The sequence below is a fragment of the Elephas maximus genome, chromosome X (assembly GCF_024166365.1).
Source record: "Elephas maximus indicus isolate mEleMax1 chromosome X, mEleMax1 primary haplotype, whole genome shotgun sequence".
NCBI classification, from domain to species: Eukaryota; Metazoa; Chordata; class Mammalia; order Proboscidea; family Elephantidae; genus Elephas; species Elephas maximus.
In genome coordinates this window covers 160,059,171-160,085,318 of record NC_064846.1, presented here as the reverse complement: position 1 = coordinate 160,085,318, position 26,148 = coordinate 160,059,171, and the positions used below count along the sequence as shown (strand labels likewise).

Below are 26,148 nucleotides of genomic sequence, written 5' to 3'. Positions count from 1 at the left end.
CAAACTAATGTAAAACAGATCGGGACTTTAAGAAAACTGCCATAAGTTTCTAGGAAGACTGGACTTCCCCCTTTGGGGACAATCATGCAAAATCATATCCCTTCTGGGATGCAGTCAGGCAGCAGGCACTATCGACAGTTGTCATCAGATATGATGAAAAGGAAACCTTGTGGCTTGGAAAAGCAGCTACCTTTATGTCTCTGTGCACTATCTGGTTTTCGTGGAGATACTTCAGGCCTTCTAGGATCTGCCTGGTGTAAAACTTGATAGTGGGCTCCTTCATTGGCCCCCATTTTGATCGCAGAAGAGCTGAAAGGCTTCCTAGAAATGGACATAGCAGAAAACTTGTCAGGGTGACAAAGTGTCAATTATAAGCGTTCGGGGATGTCTTAGTTATCTAGTGCTGCTGTAACAGGAAAACCACAAGTGGGTGGCTTTAACAAACAGCAATTTATTTTCTCACAGTTTAGGAGCCTAGAAATCTGAATTCAGGGTGCCGTCTCTAGGGAAAGGCTCTCTCTCTGGCAGCTCTGGAGGAAGGCCCTTTGCTCTTTTCAGGTTCTGTTCCATAGTCCCTTGGTGACGTTCACGTGGCCTGGCATCTATCTACCCATCTCTGCTTCCTTCTCTGTGCCTAGTCAGCTTGGTTTATATCTCAAAAGTGGCTGGCTTTAGACACGCCCTCCAGTGATATGGCCTCATTAACAAAGAAAGCCCTATTCCCAAATGGAATTAGATCCACAAATTTAGGGGTTAGGATTTACAACACATTTCAATGCAATTCGAACAAAGCAAGGTGATGTTTCTACCTAACCTAAGCAACTACCCCAACATCATTGCCTCTGGGCCAAATGCAATGTGTTTTCTCATACCTTGAGTATCAATGAATACTAGCAGCAACTCACAAATTTTGTACTAAACTATGAGCAACCTGAAGGAAGAAAGTGTACTTCCTTTATCCCTAACGTAGCCCTCAAAATCTAGCCCACTACCTGGCTCATAGTGCGCTCTCGGTAAGCGTTGGTTGAATAAATGAATGAATATCATCAGACTTCTAACTGAAGAGTTTGTGTTTGTATACAGATAATAGTAATAATAATGATTAGTTATATTATTGCTATTATTATATTTAATAATACCTATTGTTACTATAGGATCCCTGGTGGTGCAGTGGGTAAGTGCTTGGATGCTAACTGAAAGGTCAGCGGTTCAAACCCACTATGTGCTCTGCCGGAGAAAGATATGACAGTCAGCTTCTTACTATTATTTCAACGAACACTTACTCTTGCTCTCTGCCAGGCACTGTTCTAAGACTTTTACATGCATTATTTGACTTAATCCACCCAACAATTCTTTATTTATTCAACCAGAAAACTGAGAGCACAAAAAAGTAAAATATTTTGCCCTAGGTCACACAGCTTGTAGATGAATGGTCGAGATTCCAACTAGATGGTCTGGTTCTAGATCCAAGAAAGTCTCAACTCCTGCAGTGTCTGCTTGCATTTGGGGAGTTTGTGGATACAGAACTGGTGTTTGATTTAGTTAACAATATATGTATTTTTTGTAATGCTGTTCTTAAAACTACGTCCCCCTTCCCCATCCGTTTCTAGCCATCTTTAAACTCCTAGACTGTGAGAGTCTCAAGGTCAGAGATCAGGCTTTTTTCACTTATACATCTCCAACTCTCAGCCCAACCACTGGCCCTTACAGGAAATATCTGAATGAACAGACAAACAAACCGGAAACAGACTGTTCATATAACATTGGAAAGTGTCTTTTGAACTCTTTTTTTTTTTTAGAGAGAAATGCTTTGCAACATTAAAAAATGGCCAGACAGGTAAGGATGTTCATGTTATATTTACACTTGTGATTTTTCAGTGTGAGACCAGAAGCCTGGAGATTACTCACCTCCTGGCACTTGCTCCATGAATATCTTAATGTAGCCGTCCTCTGAAACTGAGCCCAGGTACTGAACAATATTGCGGTGCTTGAGGTACTTGTGTAGGGCGATCTCCTCGTGCAGAGGCTGAGAGTACCTGTTAAGAAGAAACAAAGCCAGTGTCACCTGCCAAAGGATCCAGGTCTGTGTCACACCTTGCCAGGACCTGTTGCCACTGCTGGCCATCCCTTCTTTCTGAGAAACTCTCTTCCTTTGGCTCCCATGCTACTACTCAGCTTCCCATCTGCACAATAGGGATCATCATACCAGCCCTACTGGGCTGCTAGGGGCCAAAAATGTCTCTTAAAATATGATCCTCTGCGATCCATATGCCTCTGAGGTGGTTCCATTTTCTTAATCCAGTTACAATACAGAGAACAAGAGCAAATCATCCTGATGACAAGAGAATTACAAACTTTTGGATGATGTAACTCTTCTATTCATAATCCTCTGGACAATCAGTGGTGGACACGGGATTAGGGGAATTGAAATGGTCACTGGAGAATGCAAGATGGCCGCCCCGACTTGCCTGCTATCTCTCTCTGGGACTTCTTTGATGGCTATTCGCACTCGATTACTCAAATCTCTTCCAGCATACACGATCCCATAGGTGCCTTTCCCCAACACAACTCTCTCTCCGTTCACATCATGATCGTACTCATACTAAAAAGGATAAAACAACAGAGCAAAAAAGCATACAAGTTGTAGTGGAGATTTCTCCTCAAAGCACAAACATTGCCCAGAAATTTCTAGATTTATACATAACCATTTGAGCATAAGGCCATCACCCTTCTTAAGTCACGTACTTTTCATTCAATCATTATACCTTCTCCTCACTTATCGACTATCTCATTATCTGACATTTTGCACTGACGACAATAGTAAAAAATCTACTATTTTGTGCATTAACAACATATCTCTGGCAGTAAAGAACGCCCAGGTGTGAGGCAAGGGTAACACTGGCGGTAATGGTTAAGGTTATGTGCCAACTTCGCTGGGCATTTTTCATCAAGGGTTTGGCAGTTATGTAATGCTGTAATTTGGCAGTTATGTAATGATATAGTTATCCTCCATTTTTCCATAACAATTTTGCATAACGACTTGGTCTTTGTAACCTAACCACATTGATAAGTGAAAAGGGGGCTTACTTTAAAGGGGTAGAATTCTCAGTTACTTGCATATTCATAAAATGATTTTATGAAAGGGAATCCAAGAAATTAAGAAATATGGCTCACCTTTTAGAGATTTTCCCCCACTTTAAGGCTGCAGTTTAAAAACGCTTCTGAGCATGTAAAGTACCCGAACACAGGTGTCATCCTGCAGGACTCATTATATGTCAGGAGAGAACCTCTTTCTATAGCCCAGGATCAAAGGTCAATCAAATTAAAATGGTCTCACTACCAAGAATGTATGTTGGACTCTCTCCTTTTTTAGATGGCTAGATCTAGTATTGAACACATACTGCAAAATTTCAACCTACAATTATCACCGATATTTTGTTCCCCCAAACTTATTGCCTAAAGTGGTCATGCACAGCTGTACTACAGTTGATGCCTCTTGATGATTAAAACAATGGTAACTCTAGGCTGAGCAACACTTATTCAAAGTAGGGAGTCAGCAATGAATTACTTCTGTTGTTTTACATGCTCTACTGTGTTCACTTACAGAAGTGCAGCTTATACACAGAACAGGCGTGTATGTGTGTCCCTTTACACCTACCTCTAGGGATGCTCATGCCAATTAAGATTACTAGCAAGTACCCATCGCTATCTGATTTCATTAGAAACCAGCCTGCTCCACAAAAGGCTTTTCTCTCACACCTTTCTCTGTCCCTCACTGTTACCTTCAAAAGTACACCCACCACTCGGTTCATTTCTACAACAAACTTTTTGACTTGTAGTACCTGACTCAATTATTAAAATTAATCCCTTTGATATTTTCAGAAAGAAACCTTGAGGAATTCATTCCAGTCTAACTTGAAAGTATTGCAAAATCTCATTAAACTGCAGTCACTGGGAGAACCTGACTTAGTGACAAATTGGAATAATTGTGCAATAGTTAAATGAAGCTATAGTGGTGGATTACCTGTGGACTCTGACTGCGCTGTCTAAAACAGCTTACGATGATCCTACTTTCTTGAACATTATTTTTAAGATTTTATATTTAATATACTATAATATGCGAGAAGATATAACTAAAGCCATTTGAGGCATAAATGAAAAGTCTTGTTTCTACTTGGCTAACTAGTTCTCATAAACAATATTAATCAGCTTAGCAAAATTTTTTCATAAAAAAATTTGAACTAGTCTATGGACAAATCTTTCTTACAATCTCTGCTGAGAAGATCCCAAAGTAATGAGGTTTTTCTACAGAGACACAGTAATCTCCGAAAGTCATGGGTGCTGATGGCTGGCTGGTTCATAAATGAGTATTCAAAATATACATGGTAAAGAATTTCACATGAAGAATATGAAATTTTCTTTAAGTGAAGACACAATAACTAACCTTTTCTTCTTCCGTTTTATGCTTCTCAATCAGGAGATTAAGAAGTAGAAAGTTAAAAAAAGAAGAAAAAAGTGTTTCCATGTTCTAGGTCTTCCCATGACTCACCTCTAAGGTATCTCCATCAGTCTCTCCCTCCAGCTCCACCGTACTGCCCATCACATTGGTTATCATCTCTTTGACCAAAGAGCAAAACCTAAGACAGAGAGTAACACAAAAATGTCGCTAATTATCATCACTCTTGTTCCAAGTCTTAAGTTGAAGGTTGTGACCCAAGGGTTCCCTATTTGATATTTACTTTGATCGCTAAATATGTTGTGATTATGTATTGTCAGACACAATGAACTGAAATTTTCTTAAATTACATGATAAAACACTCAACAAACTAGGAATAAAAGGGAACTTTCTTAATCTGATAAAGGGCGCCTATGAAAAATCTAAAATCATACTTAACAGTAAAAAAGTCAAGGTTTCCCCCTAAGATCAGGAACAAGACAAGAATGTCTGCTCTTGTCACTTGTATTCAACATTATACTGGGGATTCTAACCAGGGCAATTGAGCAAGAAAAAGAAATAAAAGCATCCTGATCAGAAAGGAAGAACTAAAGCTATTGCTGTTTGCAGATGACATGATTGTATATATAGAAAATCTTAAGAAATTCACTAAAAAAACTTATTAGAGCTGATTAAGTTCAGCAAGGTTGCAAAAATCAAGATCAACATAGAAAATCTTAAGAAATTCACTAAAAAAACTTATTAGAGCTGATTAAGTTCAGCAAGGTTGCAAAAATCAAGATCAACATACAAAGATCAAGTATATTTGTATGTACTAGCAATGAACCTTCTAAAAATGAAATTAAGAAAACAATTCCATTTGCAATAGTATCAAAATAATAAAATACTTAGCTCTAAGTGTAACAAAAGAAGTAAAGACTTACACATTGAAAACTATAAAACATTGTTGAAGTAAATTAAAGAAGACCTAAATAAACAAAAGACATCATGTCATGGATTGGAAAGCTTTATTCTGTTAAGATGGCAGTAGTCCCCATGTTGATCTGCAGATTCAGCGTAAGCTCTATCAAAAACCCAGGCGAATTTTTTTTTTTTTAATTAACAAGCAGATCCTAAAATTCATATGGAAATGTAAGTACCCAGAATAGCCAAAATCATATTGAAAAAGAAGAAAGTTGGAGGACTTACACATCCTGATTTTAAAACTTAGCTCAGACGTACAATAATCAAGAAAGTTTGGTGCTGGAATAAGGACAGACATACAGACCAATGTCACAGAACTGAGTCCAAAAATAATCCCTTATATTTATGGTCAACTGATCTTTGACAAGGCTGCTAACACAACAAATGGTACTGGGACAACTAGATATCCGCATGCAAAAGTATGAAGCTGGACCCCCTACCTCATGCCATATACAAAATTAATTCATAATAGAGCAGAGACCTAAATGTATGTAATCACTAAAACTATTAAGATTCTTAGAAGAAAACATAGAAAACCTTTAGTTAGGCAAAGCTTTCTTATACTTGATACTAAAAGCACAAATGACAAAAGAAAAAAATAAACTGGACGTCATCAAACTGAAAACTTTTGTGCTACAAATGTTACCATCAATAGAACGAAAAGACAACCCAAAGAATGGGAGAAAATATTTCCAACTCATGTGTCTGATACAGGACTTGTACGTAGAGTATGTAAAGAACTTTTACAACTAAGTAATAAAAGATCTAATAAAAAATGGGCAAAGCCTGAAGAAACCTGACAAACGCCGCTTTCACCAGGTGATCCAAGTTAGTATCACCAGTAAGGAGACAAAGGTATCACGTACCTCATGATGTCAGGCACTGAGGACACTACATCACTTCTAGGGTTTCCCTGCCCCAAATGCACAACACTCATCTAATCCTAGGGAACCTTCAAACAAAGCCAAATTGAAGGACTACAAAATAAATTGCCTGTACTCTTCAAAAGTATTAAGACAAGAAAGAAAAAGAATAATGATGAAGTGTTCCAGATGAAAGAATATAAAAACCTGACAATTATATGCAACATGTAATCCTGGGTTGGATTGTAGACCAGAAAAAAAAAATTAACTTTTGTTTTGCTATAAATATAGAACACCAGTGAGACAATAAGTGAAATCTGAAAAAGGTTGATAGATTCAGGGATAGCACCATCTCAATCTTAATTTCCTGAATTAGTTAGCTATTGTGATCGCGTAGGCGAATGTCCTTGTTTTTAGGAAAAACACATGGAAGTATTTAGGAGTAATGGAGCATTACACATCTACAACTTACTCTCGAACAGTTCAGAAAAAATAATCACATGCCTATAGAGAGAATCATAAAATAAACGTGGTAAAGTGCTGTTGTTGTTAGGTGCTGTTGAGTCGGTTCCTACTCATAGCGACCCTATGTACAACAGAACGAAACACTGCCCATCCTTTGTCATCCTCACAATCTTTGCTCTGTTTCAGTCCATTGTTTCAGCCACTGGATTGGCACAGTAGCTGCAACAAAGGATGGAGTGTTAACTTTGGGGTATTCTAGGTGAAATGAATATGGAAATTCTTTGTACTGGTCTTGAAACTTCCCTGTAGGCCTGATTTTTCCAAATTAAAAAGTTTAAAGTTTTCTTAAAAATTATGCAAGGATTTCTGTAGACACTTCTCCAAAGAAGATATACAAACAGCCAACAAGCACATGAAAAGATGCTCAGTGTCATTAACCATTAAACCAAAAAAAAAAAAAAAAAAAAAAAAAACCCTTTGATGTTGAGTTGATTCCGACTCATAGTGACCCTATAGGAAGGACAGAGGAGAACTTCCCCATAGGGTTTCCAAGGAGTGGCTGATGGACTTGAAGTGCTGACCTCTTAGTTTGCAACCCTAGCTCTTAACCACTGTGCAACCAGGGCTCCAAATAGGTATACCAAAAAAAAAAAAACAAACAAAAAACCAAACACACTGCCATCGAGTTGATTCAGACTCATAGCCATCCTATAGGAGAGAGTAGAACTGCCCCATAGTTTCCAAGGAGTGCCTGGTATATTTGAACTGCTGACCTTTTGGTTAGCAGGTGTAGCACTTAACCACTGTACCACCAGGGCTTCCCCAAATAGGTATAAGTGAAACATTATTTCTCTCATTTGTTCCCCTAACTTATTTGTTCCTGTATAAAAAGGGTTAGCCTCATCCCAGAAGATTTAGCCATTAGGGAAATGAAAATCAAAACCAAAATGAGATACCATTTTACACCCACTGGCATGGCTATGATCAAGAAGAGGGACAATAACAAGTGTTGGTCAGGCTGTAGAGAAACGAAAACTCTCATACATTGCTGATAAGAAGGTAAAATGGAAGAACAATCTGGCAGTTTCTTAAAATGCAAAACACAGAGGTACCATATGACCTAACAATTCCACTCCAAGTGAAAAGCATGAGCACATACAAAAGCTAGTTTATAACAGCATTATTCATAACAGCCAAACAGTGGAAACAAAGCCAAACGGTGGAAACAATTCATATTCTTCAACTAATGAACAGATGAATAAAATGTGGTCTATCCATATAATGGAGTATCATTTACCCACAGAAAGGAATGAAGTACTGACACACGCTGCAATGTGGATAAACCTTGAAAACACTATGCTAAGAAGCCCCACACAATGGACCACATAATGTATGTTTCCATTTATATGAACTGTGTACTACAGGCGAATCTATAGAAACATAAAGTAGATTAGTGGTTGCCTAGGTTTGGTGGTGGAGAAGGTTGGGAGGAAATGGGGAGTGATTGCTAATGGGTTTGGGGTGATAAAAATATTCTTAAATGAGACTGTGGTCATGGCTCCACAACTCTAAATCTACTAAAAACCATCGAGTGTACACACATCAATGAGTGAATTGTTGTTATGTGACTTACATCTCAATAAAGCCGTAAAAAAATTTCCTTATATTAAAAATTCAAGAAAATCAATTTGACAAATATATGTATGTATTTTACAACAAAGGCCTGGTAAAAGTGATTCACCATTGTTAGGTTGTAAATACCTGAATAATCTATAACTCACCTACTACACCGGTCTTCGGTAGAAAAGTAGATTTGAAAGTCATCAGAGTTATCATGGACGTAAAGAAAACAACACCGCTCATCAAACTTAGATATGCTGTAAAATTACAATAAATAAGAATAATTGTTAAACATAAGTTACAATACTAATTTTAAATTTTTGAGAAAATCTAATAACAGTTTCTTCTATTTGACACATTTTTGAAGATTCATTACTCTTCTAACAAATCTCCCCCAAATTTGCCTTTTTTTCTATGAAATTTAAATAACAGGAACATTTATCTTGCTTATGTTTGAGCTGCATTCATCAACTGGCTTTAACCAATATGTATCAAGAACTTACCATATATTCATTCAGTGCTAAGCAAAGCAACTGGGCAACAGAAAAGAGAAGAAAAAATATGGTCCCTGCCATGGAGGAATTGAAAATTTCACCGAAGATGTCTTGGCCATCTAGAGCTGCTATAACAGAAATACCACAAGTGGATGCTTTAACAAAGAGAAATTAATTTTCTCACAGTCTAGTAGGTTACAAGTTCAAATTCAGGGCGTCAGCTCCAGGGGAAGGCTCTCTCTCTCTGTCGGCTCTAGAGGTTTTCCTCGTCAAATGGGCTAGGAATCCCGGGTCCAAAGGATGCGCTCTGTTCCCAGTGCTTCTTTCTTGGTGGTATGAGGTCCCTCAACTCTCTACTTGCTTCCCTTTATCTCTTATAAGATAAAAGGTGGTGTAGGCCACACACACACACAGAGGAGCAGAGTGTGACTGCTGTTCAACCTTCCTTAGCCCTCCAAGGGCTGCTGAGAGGACTCTGTCTTGAATATCAGTGGGTTCCATCTTAGATTCCAGATGTGTGTGCAACCTAATTAACATACACCCGCCATTCTGAGAAGTACCCGCCCCTTGAAAGAAGCCCACTAAATATTCATTATTCCTATTGTCTCCATATAACCCACATAAGCCTTAGCCTTGCTTCCCTTTTTGAGTCAGTCTTTTGGAGAGGCTTAGGCCCCCCTACCCCCGACTAATTTTGCTTGACTCAAGCAAAATACAGCTTGCTGAAGATAAAATTTGTCTTTCGTGTGTATTCTTACTTGGGAAAAGACAAGGACCCTTTGTGTCAGCTTGGCAATTGGTAACACTATTACTCAAATGCACTACTCTAAATCTTAAATTATGTCTGTGCCTTTAAAGTGACATAAACAGGATTCTGATTTAGGCACTGCTCTGTTCAGGGGAGGATCATGCTGTGTCTGAAGGCGACTAGGGATTTGGTTCAATGCTTAGAGTTGCCTTAGAATCAGAGGAAGGTCAGGGAGTTCTAGTCCAAGCCTTTTATTTGATAGATAAAGAAGCTGATATCTGGTTGAGAGACTTTCCCAAGGTCACACAGCAGAAGAGGAATTAGAACTCAGATCTGCTTCAGAGCAGCTGTCACCCTTGGATGTGCTCGCATGATCGCGAGGTATAGCTGCATTGTGTTAACCCCACTTGGGGAAGGGAGGTCATCATTCCTCACTCAAAGCCACACCTCTCCTTGGAACACACCACCTCACTCCCTGGCTAGTAACAATATTCCAGGGTGTTCCATTACTCCACCCAGGACACACTCCATCCAAGCGTCACCAAATAACTCTTGGCTTCAAATCTGAGGGTCCCTGAGCACTCTGGACATGGCTGGCTCAGAGAAGACACATTTTCTTTCTATGGATCTAATGTTATTCTTAAAAAGCTTGAGAGGAGAGTTTTTATCTGCTGGGTAGAAGAAAAACTACTTTCATAACAAGCCATGAAGCCCTGACAACGGCACATTATGAACCAGCTCAGGCTGGGCAAGGAAACAGAAAATAGTCCATTTTGGATTCCAGTAAGAATGAGAACATTACGTATTATAAATAAGTGGAAACATTTAAATGCATAAAACATCATCATCATTTGTAGAAAAGCAATTGTTTTCATATGTTCTTACCTTATTCCCCTAATGGAAGAGGCTGTAAAATTCCATTCGTGCATTTGTTTCTGCAAGTTTATCAAAGGTAGAAGTCAATAGATTTTTTTCAATGCAAAATGAAGAATCAGGTTTTTTTTAAACTTTATTGCACTTTAGGTGAAAGTTTACAGCACAAATTACTTTCTCATGCTAAAATTTATACACAAATTGTCTTGTGACATGGGTTGTATGTAATCCTTGCAATGTGTCAACGCTCTCCCCCCTTTCACTCCAGGTTCACTGTGTCCATCCGTCCAGTTTTCCTGTCCCTTCCTGCCTCATCTTTGCTTTTGGGCAGGTGTTGCCCATCTGCTCTTGACTTAACTAAGAAGCACGCTCCTCACATGTGTTATTGTTTGTTTTATACGCCTGTCTAATCTTTGGCTGAAAGGAGGACCTTGGGTGTGGCTTCAGTTCTGAGTTAGCGGGGTGTCTAGGGGCCATAGTCTCAGTGGTTACTCCAGTATTTGTCAGACCACTAAAGTCTTTTTTGATTTTCATTTTGTTCTACATTTTTCATCTGCTCTGTTCAGGACCCTCTATTGTGATCCCTGTCAGAGCAGTCAGTGGTGGTAGGCAGGCGCCATCTAGTTCTTCTAGGCTCAGGCTGGTGGAGGCTGTGATTCATGTGGTCCACTACTTCTTTGGACTAATACTTTCCTTGTGTCTTTGGTTTTCTTCATTCTCCTTTGCTCTGGACAGGATGAAACCAATAGATGTATCGTAGATGGCCGCTCTCCTAAGCTTTTAAGACCCCAGACGTTACTCACCAAAGTAGGATGTAGAACATTGTCTTTATGAACTATGTTATGCCAATTGACCTACATGTCCCCTGAGACCATGGTCCCCAGCCTTAGCCCCAATAACTCGGTCCCTCAAAGTGTTTGGATGTGTTTAGGAAGTTTCTATGACTTTGCCTTGGTCAAGTTGTGCTGACTTGCCCTGTGTATCGCATGTTATCTTTCCCTTCACCAAAGTTAACCCTTGCCCGCTATCTAGTTAGTGACTTCCCCTCCTCTCTTAACCATCAGAGATTTTTTTTTTCTGTGTGTAAACCATTTCTTGGATTTTTATAATAGTGATCTCCTACAATATTTGTCTTTTCGTGATTGACTTATTTCACTCAGCATGATACCTTCCAGATCCACCCATGTTGTGGGATGTTTCACGGATTCATCACTGTTCTTTATCGTTGTGTAGTATTCCATTGCGTGTATGTACACTAATTTGTTTATCCATTCATCTGTTGTTGGGCATGTAGGTTGCGAAGAATCATTTTTTATTTCATTCTATGGTCAACCACTTCTGCTATTTTACTTTCAGTAGGGACTTAAGGGGTTACGGCAATATTAACTTGGAACACTAAAAAATTTTCTAATGTATTATAAAAATTCATCTGTAGCTTTAATCCAGTTTAGGGGAAATTTAACCAAATTTAAGGTAAGGGTCTAAATTTGAGATAGAAACAATAAGAACATATTTTCTGTCAACATATTGTTGTTAGCTGCTGTGGAATTGGCTCTGACTCATGAGGACCTCATGCACAACAGAAGAAAACATTGCCTGGTAAGCACCGCCTTCATAATTGCCTGGGCGTGCACTATCTTCATGAACATTGGCATGTTTGAGTCCATTGTTTGGGCTATTGTGAATTTTGAGTGACTTCCAAAACAGGGGACTCACCTTCTAGCGCTATATCGGACAATATTCTGTTGCAGTCCTTAATGTTTTCATAGCCTAAATTTTTAAGTTGATTGCTAGGCCTTTCCTCCTAGTCTTGTCTGGAAGCTCTGCTGAAATATGTCCACTGCGGGTGATCCTGCTGGTATTTGAAATGTCGATCGCATAGCTTCTAGCGTCATAACAATATGCAAGCCACCACAGTATTACTAACAGACAGATGGGTGGTGGGTCAACATATTAGCAAACCCTAAAATGAGTTTGAGAATAGCCCACGTAGGTTGAGTGATCTGCAAAAATGTTTGGAGAAGCAAAACAGTGGCAAACACTGCTCAGTGTTCACCAGTCTCCACTTCCTCCTGGGAACAGAGCTAGACTACATTTCCCAGCCTCCCTTGCAGCTCGGTGAGGCCATAGTACTGAATTCTGGCCAAGGGAATGTGAGCAGGAATGATGTTTGCAACCCTTGGGTCTGATTCATAAAAATCTCCACAGCAGTCCTCTACATTCTCTTTTCCCATCACTCAATACATGATGTAATAGTGCCTTCTGCCAACCTGGATATGACGTGAGTCAAAAAGAAACCTTTATCATGTTAAGGCATTGAGAACTGGGGGGTAATTGTTTTAGCAGCTACCCTACCATGACAGTTAAAAAGACTGACTGGGATTTCCATCTGTGCGATATTCATTTTTTTAATAAAAACACTGTCACTCTCCACAATTCGTTTCCCTTAAGCTTAACACAAAACTAAGCCTCAGAAAGAATGTCTAAAAAATCCATTTCAGAAGAGCTGTAGGCTACAAGACCAATACATTACAACAACAGAAGATATTTTTATAAATAGGGAAAGATATTTTTATAAATAGGGAAAGATATTTGGTTGGCCTCATGAGTATCATAAATGATCACCTAAGCCACCAAGGGAAGAGAAGGGTAAGAGCCAAGTGACCGAGCATGTGGCTCAGGAGGATAGCTGCAAGCAGTTGAGTGACATGGTTTCCACCATCCTGGATCAGCAACAATAAGAGCAGACAGGAGGATGGTTCCCCACAGGAGAACTCCATTCATTCACGTGCCAGGGAAGGTACCAGGCACTGAGGACATGGCAGTTAACAATAAAGTTTCTGCCCTCATTTGAGAGAGGGGACATGGACAATAAGTCACATGGCAAATTATATAGCTGGGTGGAGGGTGAAAAGTGCTACCATGAAAAACAAAGCAAGGAAGAGCATTAAGGTAGCATGGGAGGTCATGGTGTTAAACTAGATCCTCAGGGAAGGCCTTCCTGGTGACTTTTGAGCAGAAAACTAAAGGAGGTGAAAGAGTGAGCTCTGTGGATATGTTAAGATTCCAGGCAGAAGAAAGGGCAAGTGCAAAGGCCCTGAGGCAGAAGTGTTGCTTGACATGTTTGGGAACAGCAAGGAGGCAAGTGTGCAGGAGTAGAGTGAGCAAGGAGAGTGGAGGAGAGGAGACGAAGTTGGAGGGTTAATGAGCCTTATGGATCACCATCAGGACTTCAGCTTTGACTCTGTGTGAGATGGGAAGCCATTGAGGGCTGTGAAACATGAAAGAGCAAGAAAACATGAAATCAACTAAATAGGATTCGACCTCGTAGGAAAGGCCAAGTGTGTCCAAAGTCACTCAGAGAAGGCGGAGGTGGAGAGTAGGAGCCTGCCTTTGAATCTGGGAACAGAAATGTGAACCAGGGCAGATTCAAGATCTGGCCCACACATGCCTACAAGAGGCTGCATGTATATAGAAAGCTAAGCCCTCCAATTTTCAAACTATTCTCAGGGTGGCAGGTTTACTCTAGGGAACTTCTCCAATTGGGAAGACGTTTTTGAAAACTAATAAACAGTAGGACGGCCTCTGTGCATGATAGAGACAATCGGACAACTGCAGGCATTCAGTGGAAGGAATGAAAGGGTGCTGTTGAGTCGATTCCAACTCATGGCGACCCCACGTGTGTCACAGTAGAACTGTGCTCCACAGGGTTTTCAAGGGCCAATTTTTCAGAAGTTGATCACCAGGCCTTTCTTCTGAGGTGCCTCTGGGTGGACTCAAACCTCCAACCTTTAGACAAGCCGTCGAGCGTGTTATCTGTCTGCACCACCCAGGGATCTTGTGTAAGTATATAAAAGGCACACAAAACACAAAAAGAGCTTTTCAAAACCAGCAGCCCTGCCTGAGTGGGCAGCACTGGAAGCTGCTGTGTGTGCCTGTTGGTGATGTTAACGGTCCAGAGAAGCTGAGGGAGCAGTGATGAATCCTCTCCTGTTCTGTGGGGGTCTCCTTGCACCGGGTGCTGAATGCAGCTTGTAGAGGCAGGGGAAGGCCAACTGCCTGCGCCGCTTTCTAACTCCAAGTTCAGCAATCAAATGTTGGTTGCTTAAAATTGACCACGGTGAGCGTATTTACACCACAGAAATCAGTCTACACTGCAATTCAGGGTTTCGCCTGCCTCCCTTCTTGAAGAGCTGGTTGTTATTTACCAGCACATCTCTGCTGCCTTACTTCCACCAAGCGTAAATGAAGGCAAAAGCTTCCCTCCCCCCAACTCCCCAAAAAAGACGAATTTCTGTTTCTCTCAGATGTTTCCACTGACAACTACAAGCAGCTGTGTGAAACACTCCACTAGTTAAGGAAAGCTAGCATTTGCAGCTTATACAGTTCTCCATTTCTCATTATGGACTATATACAAACAAGGCAAAACATTCACAACTAGAGTGAGATTATGTGTACCAGTGAAAATTTCCGTTAAGGACCTGTAGCCACCACCAAACTCAAACGAGAAGGGCAGAGTTTGGAGAATTCCAGGGGATCAAAATCCTCTTGCTCTGCAACTACGAACAGTTGCCTTAGCTGCATTAGTTGTTTCGGAGACAACTTTTCAAAGTCTGAGGGGTTCTGTGCCAATGTCAACTAGCGAGTGAGATTATGGATCATAATTTTGAACATTCTCTTGTACCACAGTGAAGTCAATGACACAGATAGGCAAGGTGGGTCCCTAGAATGAGAATTCCAAAACTGGGAACACAGTACAATTAGGCCCGGACCTCTGACATACTTGAGTTAGAACGAACAGCACTTCAATGAACACCTGGTTTTGATTTTTGGTGTTTCTTATTGTTAGTAATATACACTACATACAATGTTAAAATATATCTGTAAATTTGTATCTAATGTTTCCAACCCCCAAAGAAAAATAAATATCCAATTTATAAAGACACTTATAATAAAAGGCAATAGTAATGACAAAGAAGAGGTACTGACTTACCCGAATTTTTATGCAAATAATGTGCACTTTCTATGGTTACTGGCTTACTTCTGATAAGTTTCTACTATAAATTTGAACTTATGCTTATTCTCCAACATTGCATTTTATTTTGGAAGATATTGTTTATTTTTATGTGATTAAAACATAATTGGAGACTTGGTGGCACAATGGGTAAGAGCTTGGCTGCTAACCGAATGGTCAGCAGTTTGACTCTTAGCAGCTGATCGTTGGAAAACCTATGAAGCAGTTCTACTGCATCCTATAGGGTCGATATGAGTCGGAATCAACTCCACAGCAAAGATTTGGTTTTAAAACATAATCGTTCACACTCTTGCTTCCCAGAAAAAAATATCCTTAGCCAAGTTAATGTCAATACTCTCCCATACTCCATGAAAACGTGATAGTCCTTTAACTGTGTCTGCAGAGGTAACTCATTAAAGGCGCCACATCTCCTCATTACTGCAAAATATTTCATTAAAAAAAAAAAGCTGAGGAGGTGCTTTCAATAAACAGAGATGAAAAAATAGCCATTACCACAAAATATCAGGTCCAGCTCAGCATTTCTATAATCTCTTTAAAGGGCAATTAAAATGTTTCCTCTCCTCTGTTGGTGTATTATGTTGGAATGATACGTATTTGGCAGTAGCTATCTAAGTTTTAAACACAGAAAACCTTTAACCTGAGAGACCCTGGATGGTGTGAACATTCGTTTAACACAGCTGCTAAACGAAAAGGTTGGAGGTTCAAGTCTACCCAAATGCACCTTGGAAGAATATCCTGGAGATCTAGTTCAGAAAAATCAGCCACTGAAAAGCCTATGGACCACAGTTCTACTCTGAAGCACATGGGGCCACCGTGAATGAGAGTTAACCCCACGGCAACTGGCGACCTTTAATCCAGCAGGTCCATTCCTGGCACTCTGTCCTCCAGAAACGCTTTACTTGAATGTAGTAGGACAGAACTAGCAGGATGGGTACTGGCGTCTCAACTGCAAGTGTACAAAATCTGAGACCTAAATGTACATTCGTTGGAAAATGGTGAAAGAAATCATGGTTCATGCATACCGGGAAATACACCACAGGACGAGGGACAGAGCGAATGCCACGTTAATAAAATCGGGCGGCTCAGAGTGCGCTAATGTGGAAAACTGTCTAACATGTAGAATGAGTTCAGAGACATAAGCGGCAGAATAAATACATACTGCATGATTTCACTTTAATGAAAATGCCTCTCACTCTCTAGATACATGTACACAGACACACACACATTATACAAATATAAATGAGTTTAGAAAAAGAAATAAATGGATATAGTCACGAAATCATTAGGAATGGTGGTGGCAATGGAGGGACTCTTCCTTTATCCCTTTCCTTATGATTTAACTTTAAAAAGGCCTTTTCAGTTTTATAACTCATGTCACATATATGAGATAATAAACATAGATTTTATACACATATTTGTGTGTGTGCGTATATAACCTGCTACCATTCTTTCACCTGTGATCATACTATCTCATATATTCCCATAATTCATACGTTACGCATAGGTACATGTTCTTTCAAATACTACAACATAGACTCTGCTGCTTGATTTTTCTTCTTACCATTTCCACGGGTGAGACGTGCCATAAAGAAACCGTTCTCTCCTCAGCTTCACTGTTTATGGAGATATAAGAAGGTTGGTAGACTTTGGTTGGCTCTATCACCAGAACCTAAAAATACGAACACATCTCTGTAACGCATAGGAGTCTAAAGCACAGGATACCCTGCCCAGAGAGGAAGTAGAAACATTTGTATTCAGCAAATACTCATCCAGTACCTACTATGTGCCAAGTGTGAAGGGTTATGCTCTCAAGGGACAGAGTAACATACAGATCCCAGCAAACCAGTTGCTGGGGAGTTGACTCTGACTCACGGCAACCCCACGTGTGTCACAGTAGAACTGTGCTCCATAGGGTTTTCAATGGCTGTTTCAGAAGGAGATCACCAAGCCCTTCTTCCAAGGCACCTCTGGGTAAACTCAAAGCTCCAATTTTGGTTCAAGTATGTTGACACTTTGCACCACCCAGGGAGTCCAACAAACAGATAGGAAGGTGCAATGTAACAACATGGAAAGTGTTCTGAGGAAAATAAAAGAGTCAAGTGGGGGCGCTTCTTTAAATGGGGTGGCCAAGGCAGGCCTCTCTGAGGAGATGGCAAAGAAGAGGGAGGTTACAGTCTTTGTAAGGGAACTGAGAAAGCAGACAGGGTGGTCCTCAGGTACCAATTGTTGGTAAAAAATGCAAGGAGATGAAAAGTCAAAAGACATTCTATCAGAGAAACAGAGAGAGAAGGAACAGGGGTGGGGGGAGACAGATCAAGATTTCCAAAGAAAATAAAGCAACATGTTTAATATGCTAAACCCAAGTAGATTACATAAGTGTCCTATTACTTTTTACCTTTCAATAGGTTTGAAACATTTAATAATTAAAAGAAGCTTTCACACCTTATTATTCAGGAAGAAAATAATCATCATAATGATTTCAAGCACCTCAATCCTTTATTAGATGCTTATTGAAATTCTTAAACTCTGCATGTTCTCAAAATCTCACGGCATGAATAGGAAACATAGTTATCTGAAGTTCACTTTCCAGGCTGCTTAGATATCTTACTTATGACTCCTTATGAGAAGGTCACAAAATTTGAAGAAAAAGTCAGTGAAAAGCTCAAAGCAATTTTGCTTTTCAGTAGTTTTAAAAATTTAGTGGCATTCGAGGCAAACCAAAGTTCAACAGGAAACAGCTTTTGAATTGCCACATTTCACTATCAGCACTGCACTGTTTTACAGCAAGGTTTCTCCACCTTGCCCTAGTGGTGCAGTGGTTGAGTGGTTAAGAGCTCAGGCTGCTAACCAGTTCGAATCCATGAGCTGCTCCTTGGAAACCCTACAGGGCAGTTCTACTCTGACCTACAGAGTCACTATGAGTTGGAATCGACTCAACGGCAACAGATTTGGTTTTGTTTTTTCTATCTCAGCAGTATTGACACTTTGGGCTGGATAATTCTTAATTATAGGGGAGTGTCCTGTGCATTAGGAGCCCGGGTGGCATGGTGGTTAGGTGCTCAGCCACTAACCAAAGATTGGAGGTTCGAATCCACCAGCCGCCCTGTGGGTAAAAGATGTGGCAGTCTGCTTCCATAAAGATTAAAAACAAAAAACCAAACCCATTGCCATGGGGTCACTCCGACTCATAGTGACCCTAGAGGACAGAGTAGAACTGCCCATAGGATTTCCAAGGCTGTAAACCTTTATGGAAGCAGGCTCCCACATCATTCTCTACAGAGCACCTCGTGGGTTTGAACTGCTGAACTTTCGATTAGTAGTCAAGTCCTTAACCACTACACCACCAAGGCTCCTCTGGTAAAGATTACAGCCTTGGAAACCTTACGGGGCAGTTCTACTCTATCTTATAAAAAACCCAGGGCTGTAGAGTCGGTTCCGACTCATAGAGACACTACAGGACAGAGTAGAACTGCCCCATACAGCTTCCAAGGAGCGCCTGGTGGATTTGAACTGCCGACCTTTTGGTTAACAGCCATAGCACTTAACCACTACGCAACCAGGGTTTCTTATAGGGTAGCTATAAATCAGAATTGACTCGATGGCGTCCGATTTGGTTTTAGGTTTGGTCCTGTATATTGTGGGATGTTTGACAGAATTCTTGGCTTCCACCCACTAGATGTCAATACCATCCACCCCTCCAGTTATAACAACGCAAAACATCTCCAGACATGGCCAAGTGCCTCTTGGTGGACAAAATCACCTGCAGCCGAGAACCTCGTTTTAGAGGATACAACCCCAGTAAGCTGATTTCCCACTTGCAGATTCTACATAAGACTAACGCTTAAGCTAACATTTTAAATTGCTCTAAGGGTTTCTTCCTTTCAGAGATGCAATAATTACAACCAGTTGCTGCCGAGTTGATTCTGACTCACAGTGACCCCTCGTGTGTCAGAGTAGAACTGTACTCCACGGGGTTTTCTATGGCTGACCTTTCAGAAATAGATCTCTAGGTCTTTCTTCTGAGGCACCTCTGGGTGGACTCGAACCGCTCGTTACCCATCTGCACCACCCAGAGACTCCATTCAGCAATTAGACACCACCAATCCCAACTTTCTATTATCGTAAAGAAATGGAGTTAGCATAGCTTACTGGAAATCGGAGTCCACTGGTAGCTTCGTTTGTTGCTTCAAAAATTACATCTAACCAGAAGTGAAGCCGTTCTTGCCTGGGTGAATATTCATTGACGGATTTCTTAAAGCGCTGAATTAATACTATGTTCTGAACTAATGATCTCAGGTACCTAGAAAAAGTATAGACACCAGTAAATTAGATTCCTAAAGAAACCGAATTCACTTCTACCCCCTTTAAAAGGAGCTTCACAAACTCTGTAATTATTTACTCATACAGTGAAACCTTCTAGAGCCGAAACGCAAGGAGTCTGCCTTGTTTGCCCTGGTCTGTCAAGTTTTCCGCCTTTGACAGGGTGTTGTCTTACCACTTTTCTACTGCTCATTTTAGTGGAAGATATTTCAGTTTTCTTTCTCCGACAGGTTTCCGACTTACACAGGTTCCGGCTTTCAAGGGTTTTACTGTATTTTTATTACATAATGAGTACTTCTTAAACAATCCCTTAGTGGTTGCGTAATTAATTAAAAGGAACCCAAACAGAGGGCTAAATAAGTCAGCCTAACAAAATCAGACAACATGGCTTTTTACCAACACTGGGCTAAACCTCAATTTTGGTACATAATGTCCACAGTGTAGGGATTGGCAGGAATTTGATAGCTTTTAATTAAAAAGAGCAATTAGTTTAAAATTCAGAGCAATTGCAAAGGGACGAAATTTCAAATTCATTGTCTTTTTCTTTTATTTAAACTTTTAGAGATAATTGTAGGTTCACATGCAGTTAAGAAATAATACAGAGAAATCCCACGTGCTCTTTACCCTGTATCCCCCAATGGTAACATCTTGCCAAAAAAAAAAACCTATAATACCCTATGATAATTAGGATATTGACATTGATACAGTCAAAATGCAAAACATTCCATCACCAAGGATCCCTTTTATAGCCATACCCATTTCTCTCCCATCCCCATCCCCTCCCTTGTCCCTTGGCAACCACTAATCTGAAACTCATTGTCATTAAAAAATATATATATTAGACTCCACCAGGTAGATTTTGATGTTATAAAGTCTTGAATCTGACCACACCTGTCCTGTCTTTGAACTAACCTAACTCCTTCAAAGGAGTCAGGCAGTGGCGGTCACACCCTCTCTGGTACTGAGTGAAAATGATTCAGTTGAAAGCAACACAGTATTATTTCACCCTTCGGGGATAAAGTCTGGAACTATCCTGGGAAACCAGTTAGACTCCCACTGACCTTACTGGGTCGCAACACAACCAGGCCTGATGCCAATGTAACACAACTGTACCCGACCCTGGGGTCTCTCCTTCCTGGAATCAGTTCCTTCTGGCCCACATATAGGCAAGTGCCTCAAGGTTAGGAGATTACATTCTAGAGACAGCCAGGCAGTCCAGGAGGGCTGGAGGACCAGCCTGGCTCTGCATCCTCTCAGCCTCAGAGAACTTTGAAAAGGTTGATATGGTTTGGGGGCCAAATTTATGGTCCTCCTGACTGAGAAGAAGTAGAGTCAATCTAGATCTGTCTGAAGAAATTCCTAACCCTAGGAGTCCAGACTGGCCCACTGAGCTGAGATGGCAGACAAACATGGATCATTCAAAAATAAAATTGTTTAAATTATATAAGTAATCCAAATGCAGTTTTGAAAAATCAAAAAACAGAGACAAATAAAAAAAAAAAACTGGGTCATGGTTAGCTCAAGATAGGAACCATTCCCAAAGCCAACTCTTCAGACAGGGATTGGACTGGAGTATAAGATAGAAAATGATACTGGTGAGAAGTGAGCTTCTTGGATCAAGTAGACTTGGATCAAGATACTATGTGGGCAGCTCCTGTCTAGAGGGGAGATGAGACAGAAGCTGCCCGAATGGACACGAAAATAGAGAGCGGAGGGAAGGAGTGTGCTGTCTCATTAGAGGGAGAGCAACTAGGAGTATACAGCAAGGTGTATATAAGTTTTTGTATGACTTGATTTATAAACTTTCACTTAAAACACAATAAAAATTTTTAAAAAATCAAAAACTTTTTAAAGGGCTACCTTCCTGAGCTAACCACTGTCAATACTTTGGAGAAAATCCCTCATTCATTCGTTAATTCCACAAATATCTCTTGAGCACCTATTATGTAAAACAATAAGATAATCACAGTCCTAATGAAGCCTGGAAACCCTGGTGGTATAGTGGTTAAGAGTTCCACTGCTAACCAAAAGTGTGCAGCTTGAATCCACCAGGTGCTCCTTGGAAACTCTATGGGGCAGTTATACTCTGTCCTATAGGGTCACTAGGAGTTGGAATCGACTTGACTCAATGAGTTTTTTTTTTTTTTTAATGAAGCTTAACATCTATTGCGGTGAGTCAGACACTGCCCACCTCTCCCAGACATGTCTCTATGAATCACATACTAAAAACATATTTTTAATTAAAATGAGATCATATAGAATAGTGGTTCTCAAAGTATGGTGTCCAGAGCAGCAGTTATCAGTTTACGTTTGTAAATGCAAATTCTCGGGTGCCATCCCACACCCAATGAACCAGAAATCCTAAGGGTATGGCCCGGCAATCTGTGTTTTCATCAACATGCTGAAATTTGACAACCAGTGAGATAGAATATACCCTGCAGCTGGCTTTTTTTACTCGGTAATCAACCATGAACACATTTCCATTTCTGAGTATTCTTTCCTGCACATTTTAATGGTTGTATAATGGGTTAACCCAGGGCTGTTATTGTGCTACAATTTTCTTGACCATACTCTATTATTGATCTTTTAGGTCAGTTCCAGTTTTCATCGGTGATGAACATCATTTTCTTGGTGTGCTTTTTAGTTTGACTATCTGCTTTCTCACTGATGTACTAGTACATTATCACAAGTACACTATGAACTAGTACCAAAGAGTGGAGGGAGGAGGTGATTCAGCGGTAGAACTCTCACCTTCCACGTGGGAGACCTGGGTTCTATTTCCGGCCAATGCAACTCAAGCGCAGCCACCACCCGTCTGTCAGTGGAAGCTTGTGTGTTGCTATGATGCTGAACAAGTTTCAGCAGAGCTTCCGGACTAAGACGGACTAAGAAAAAAAGCCTGAAGATCTACTTCCAAAAATCAGCCAATGAAAACCCAATGGGGATCACAATAGTCCAATTCCATTGTACATGGGGTCACCATGAGTCAGGCGCTGACTCGATGGCAGCTAATTACACTTAAGAGTGTTTTGCTCCTGAGGACCTAGATAGCCTGAAGAAGTTAATATGATTGACAGCCTAATCCTGGGGATATAACATGTAGGTATATATGATGTATGTGCGTGTTCTTGCCTCCCTTCACATAGAATAAAAGAAAGTGAGTCCTCAGAGTTGATATGTCTGCTCTAAATTTGCTTTAATGAAGATGTCAGAAGGAGACACATAGCAGTTGTAATTGCTTTTTGGATTTACACTTCATCTACCTGAGGCAAACATTTCAGAACAAGATCAGATACTGAGATGGATGAGGCCAAAACACAGACGCGACTCACCAGACGGGAGGATTCAGCTTGAACAACTTCTCGGCTGCCTGGACGGCCTTCCCAGCATCATTGGCCAACATGCTTACATTAAAGAACTGCCCCACATCCCAGTAGTTGTTCATTTTCTCCAAGCTACCTTTCCGTCCCAACAAACTGTTCAGCCGGACACCTTGAGGAGTTGAATGTTAGAAAAGTTATAAAAAACCTTTCTTGCTTCTATCATTAGCAGGTAAGCCTTCAGAAACAGGAAAAGCAGGCATTTTATCTGGGTTACTGCCTCAGGTGTGCTGAGAGAAACTAACTGTTCCTTTTGGAAAAGAATGCTGGTTGTTTTTTAATGCTGAACTTGTATAACCCAAGCATCAACATCTGCAAGAACAAATAAACAAAAACGAGCTGCTGTACTGAGTCACAACCCCATGTGTTTCATAGAACTGTGCTCCATGAGGTTTTCAACGGCTGATTTTTTGGAAGTAGGTTGCCAGGCCTTTCTTCCAAAGTGCCCTTGGGTGGACTAGAACCTCCAACTTTTCAGTTAGCAGCCAAGTGTACTAACTGTTGGCATCACTCAGGGACACCTCCCCCGATAATGAATAGCATTACCTATTTTCCTTAGTTCCATGGAAGTTTCAAATTGTTGTCCAGCCACTATCAGCAAAACTGCAAGGTTAATTCCCGAATAGAGAGATGACTGGAGCTCAAACCCTTTGCGATACCTGTAATTACAGAGCCATCAAATTCTTATGTCATATTATATTAGAACAACAAAAAACAAGATGTATAAATAATGGCACAAACCAACCTTCATGAATATTTCTAGTATTCTAGTTGACATTTTCAAGTTTTCCCCCACCTTTACAAACAGTTCCATGCAGTTCTTAAATTACTTTTGTAAAAATATCATAATAGCAACACCGTAACTCATACCAGCGAGTTTTTCAAGTTTTCTTTGTGGGGTTTATATTTTGATTATGAAAGCCATGATTGCCGTAGAAAATAAAGAAGTTACATTAAAGCATGCAAAATGAGGTTAAAATCTATTATAATCCTCTCCCCAAAAGAGGATCACAATTTGATGTCTAAATCTCATTTTTAAATTAGACTCCATTTGCATATCATTTTTATTGTATAGAAACTGTGTCAATTGTAGGTTCTTTCTCTGAAGATCATCTGTTTGTTTGCTTATCTGCTTGTATCCCAAAATGGAGTCACTTTCCTCATATGAAGTGGTATTCCCAAAATCCTGGATCCCAAATAGCTACAAAGAAATGGCATTAAGTGAGGTAAGCGGCGGGGACCTGTTACATTAGGATAAAGAACAAGATACCAAACAGGTAATACCAGTTTTATACCAAAGTATTAATAGTGCCATTTCTTTTTTACTCTCCTCTTTATCGTTTTATATGCAAGTTGTCCCATATTTAAGATAGAGTTCCATTCCTACAACTCTCTTGAAAGTTGGTTCTGACATAAGTCGAATACTTTTTTTTTAGTTCTCATTATTATTCTTCTATTATCAGTATCTTTATAAATCCAATCTTTAAACATCTGCAAGTAAACATCTAAGGATGATAACACCAGCAAACTAAAGGCTGCAATACTGTAGTACATATTAGTAACATTGAGATGCACCAAAACAAAAAAACAAAAAAACACCCAGTCGTAAGCACAGTTTGTCATAACTTGAATACATTGTAATTCAGGGACTACCTGTACATAAAAAGTTTTCCCTCCCTTCCATGAGTAAGTATGAATATTACAATCAGGAAAAAGAACTCAATCAATGGAGTAATGACACAAAAATGTCTTTAAATGGTACCATTCATATCAAAGACTGGCAAAAATGGAGTAATTTCATCACCCATGTGACAACAGGAGAATTCAACACTAAATATTAATTCTGGAAGGAGAAGTTAGGTCAGTTAAAATCTGGTTTTATGAACTCTGGGGTATAGTACAAGAACCCTCAGGTGGACCAGAGGAAGGACAGCAAGGCAGTCCTTCCCACCTCAGGCTTTATGCCACAAGCCAACAAAAGCCCAATCTTTTTTTTTCTCTATATGTATGTTTTGAGGATTTCAAATTCTATATCCTTCTGAATATGTTTTTTTTTTTCATGTGCTTTTAAAACAGTTAAGTCCCTGGGTTATGAATGTCTGACTTGTGGACAGTAAACCCCAAAAAACCAAACTCATTGCCATCAAGTCGATTTTGACTCATAGTGACCCTATAGGGTAGAACAGAACTGCCCTCAAGGAGCGCGTGGTGGATTCGAACCACCAGCCTTTCTGGTTAGCAATCGATCTTTTGGTTAGCACCTATAGTTCTTAACCACTGTACCACCAGAACTCCCCTTTAATGTTATATAAATTTGCCCTAACTTTGAAATGTTTGAACCAACCCCCACCCCACAAAAATTCATCACAATCGCCTTCACTTGCTATACATAAGCAGCTTTTAAATCATTGAAAAGGCTTCTTCAGGTCTTTTCTTGCACTAAAGTAAGGCTAAATAAGAATCACATGCACCTGTTCTGACTCACCCACAAATCTGACTTAAAGACACACTCAGGAACAGATCTCATTCCTAACCCAGGGAGACTCTACTATGAAAAGTTACATTGGGAAGAGGGAAGAAGGGGCTATTTCCCCATGACTTTTATCTGTAAATTAGACAGGCCAGCGTGGGGACAGACAAGATTTGAACTTGGAGTCAAGACTGTAGACCCAACTTTGCTTCTGACCAGCTGTGACCTTGGACTAGCCAGCCACCCACCTCCCTGGACCACATGCTCTACATATATACCTGAGGGTTTGGGTAAGATGGTCCCCAAGGCTTCATTCCGAACCACCATACTCTGCCCAGAAGACTAGGCATCATTTGCTCCTCTACCCACTGCCACTATCTTCTGAAGTGGGTGTAGAAAGACTCCTATGACTTTCTTGAAAGAGCCATAGGCAGTAGTTTCTTGACATAAGGGTTGGACTC

The 26,148-nt window shown here is 40.2% G+C and overlaps 1 protein-coding gene across 1 annotated transcript in view; it reads right to left on the bottom strand.

Moving 5' to 3' along the window:
* MAP3K15 (mitogen-activated protein kinase kinase kinase 15) overlaps positions 1-26,148 on the bottom strand; it is a 146,342-nt gene that overhangs the window by 27,726 nt on the left and 92,468 nt on the right. The window contains exons 8-17 of the mRNA XM_049871562.1: positions 23,764-23,876; positions 23,170-23,329; positions 19,667-19,817; positions 17,079-17,186; positions 10,495-10,544; positions 8,529-8,624; positions 4,550-4,637; positions 2,469-2,602; positions 1,909-2,036; positions 191-321 (exon numbers count right to left, since the gene is read on the bottom strand). Of these exons, the coding sequence (XP_049727519.1) occupies positions 191-321; positions 1,909-2,036; positions 2,469-2,602; positions 4,550-4,637; positions 8,529-8,624; positions 10,495-10,544; positions 17,079-17,186; positions 19,667-19,817; positions 23,170-23,329; positions 23,764-23,876 (1,159 nt within the window). The remainder of the gene's footprint in view (positions 1-190; positions 322-1,908; positions 2,037-2,468; positions 2,603-4,549; positions 4,638-8,528; positions 8,625-10,494; positions 10,545-17,078; positions 17,187-19,666; positions 19,818-23,169; positions 23,330-23,763; positions 23,877-26,148) is intronic.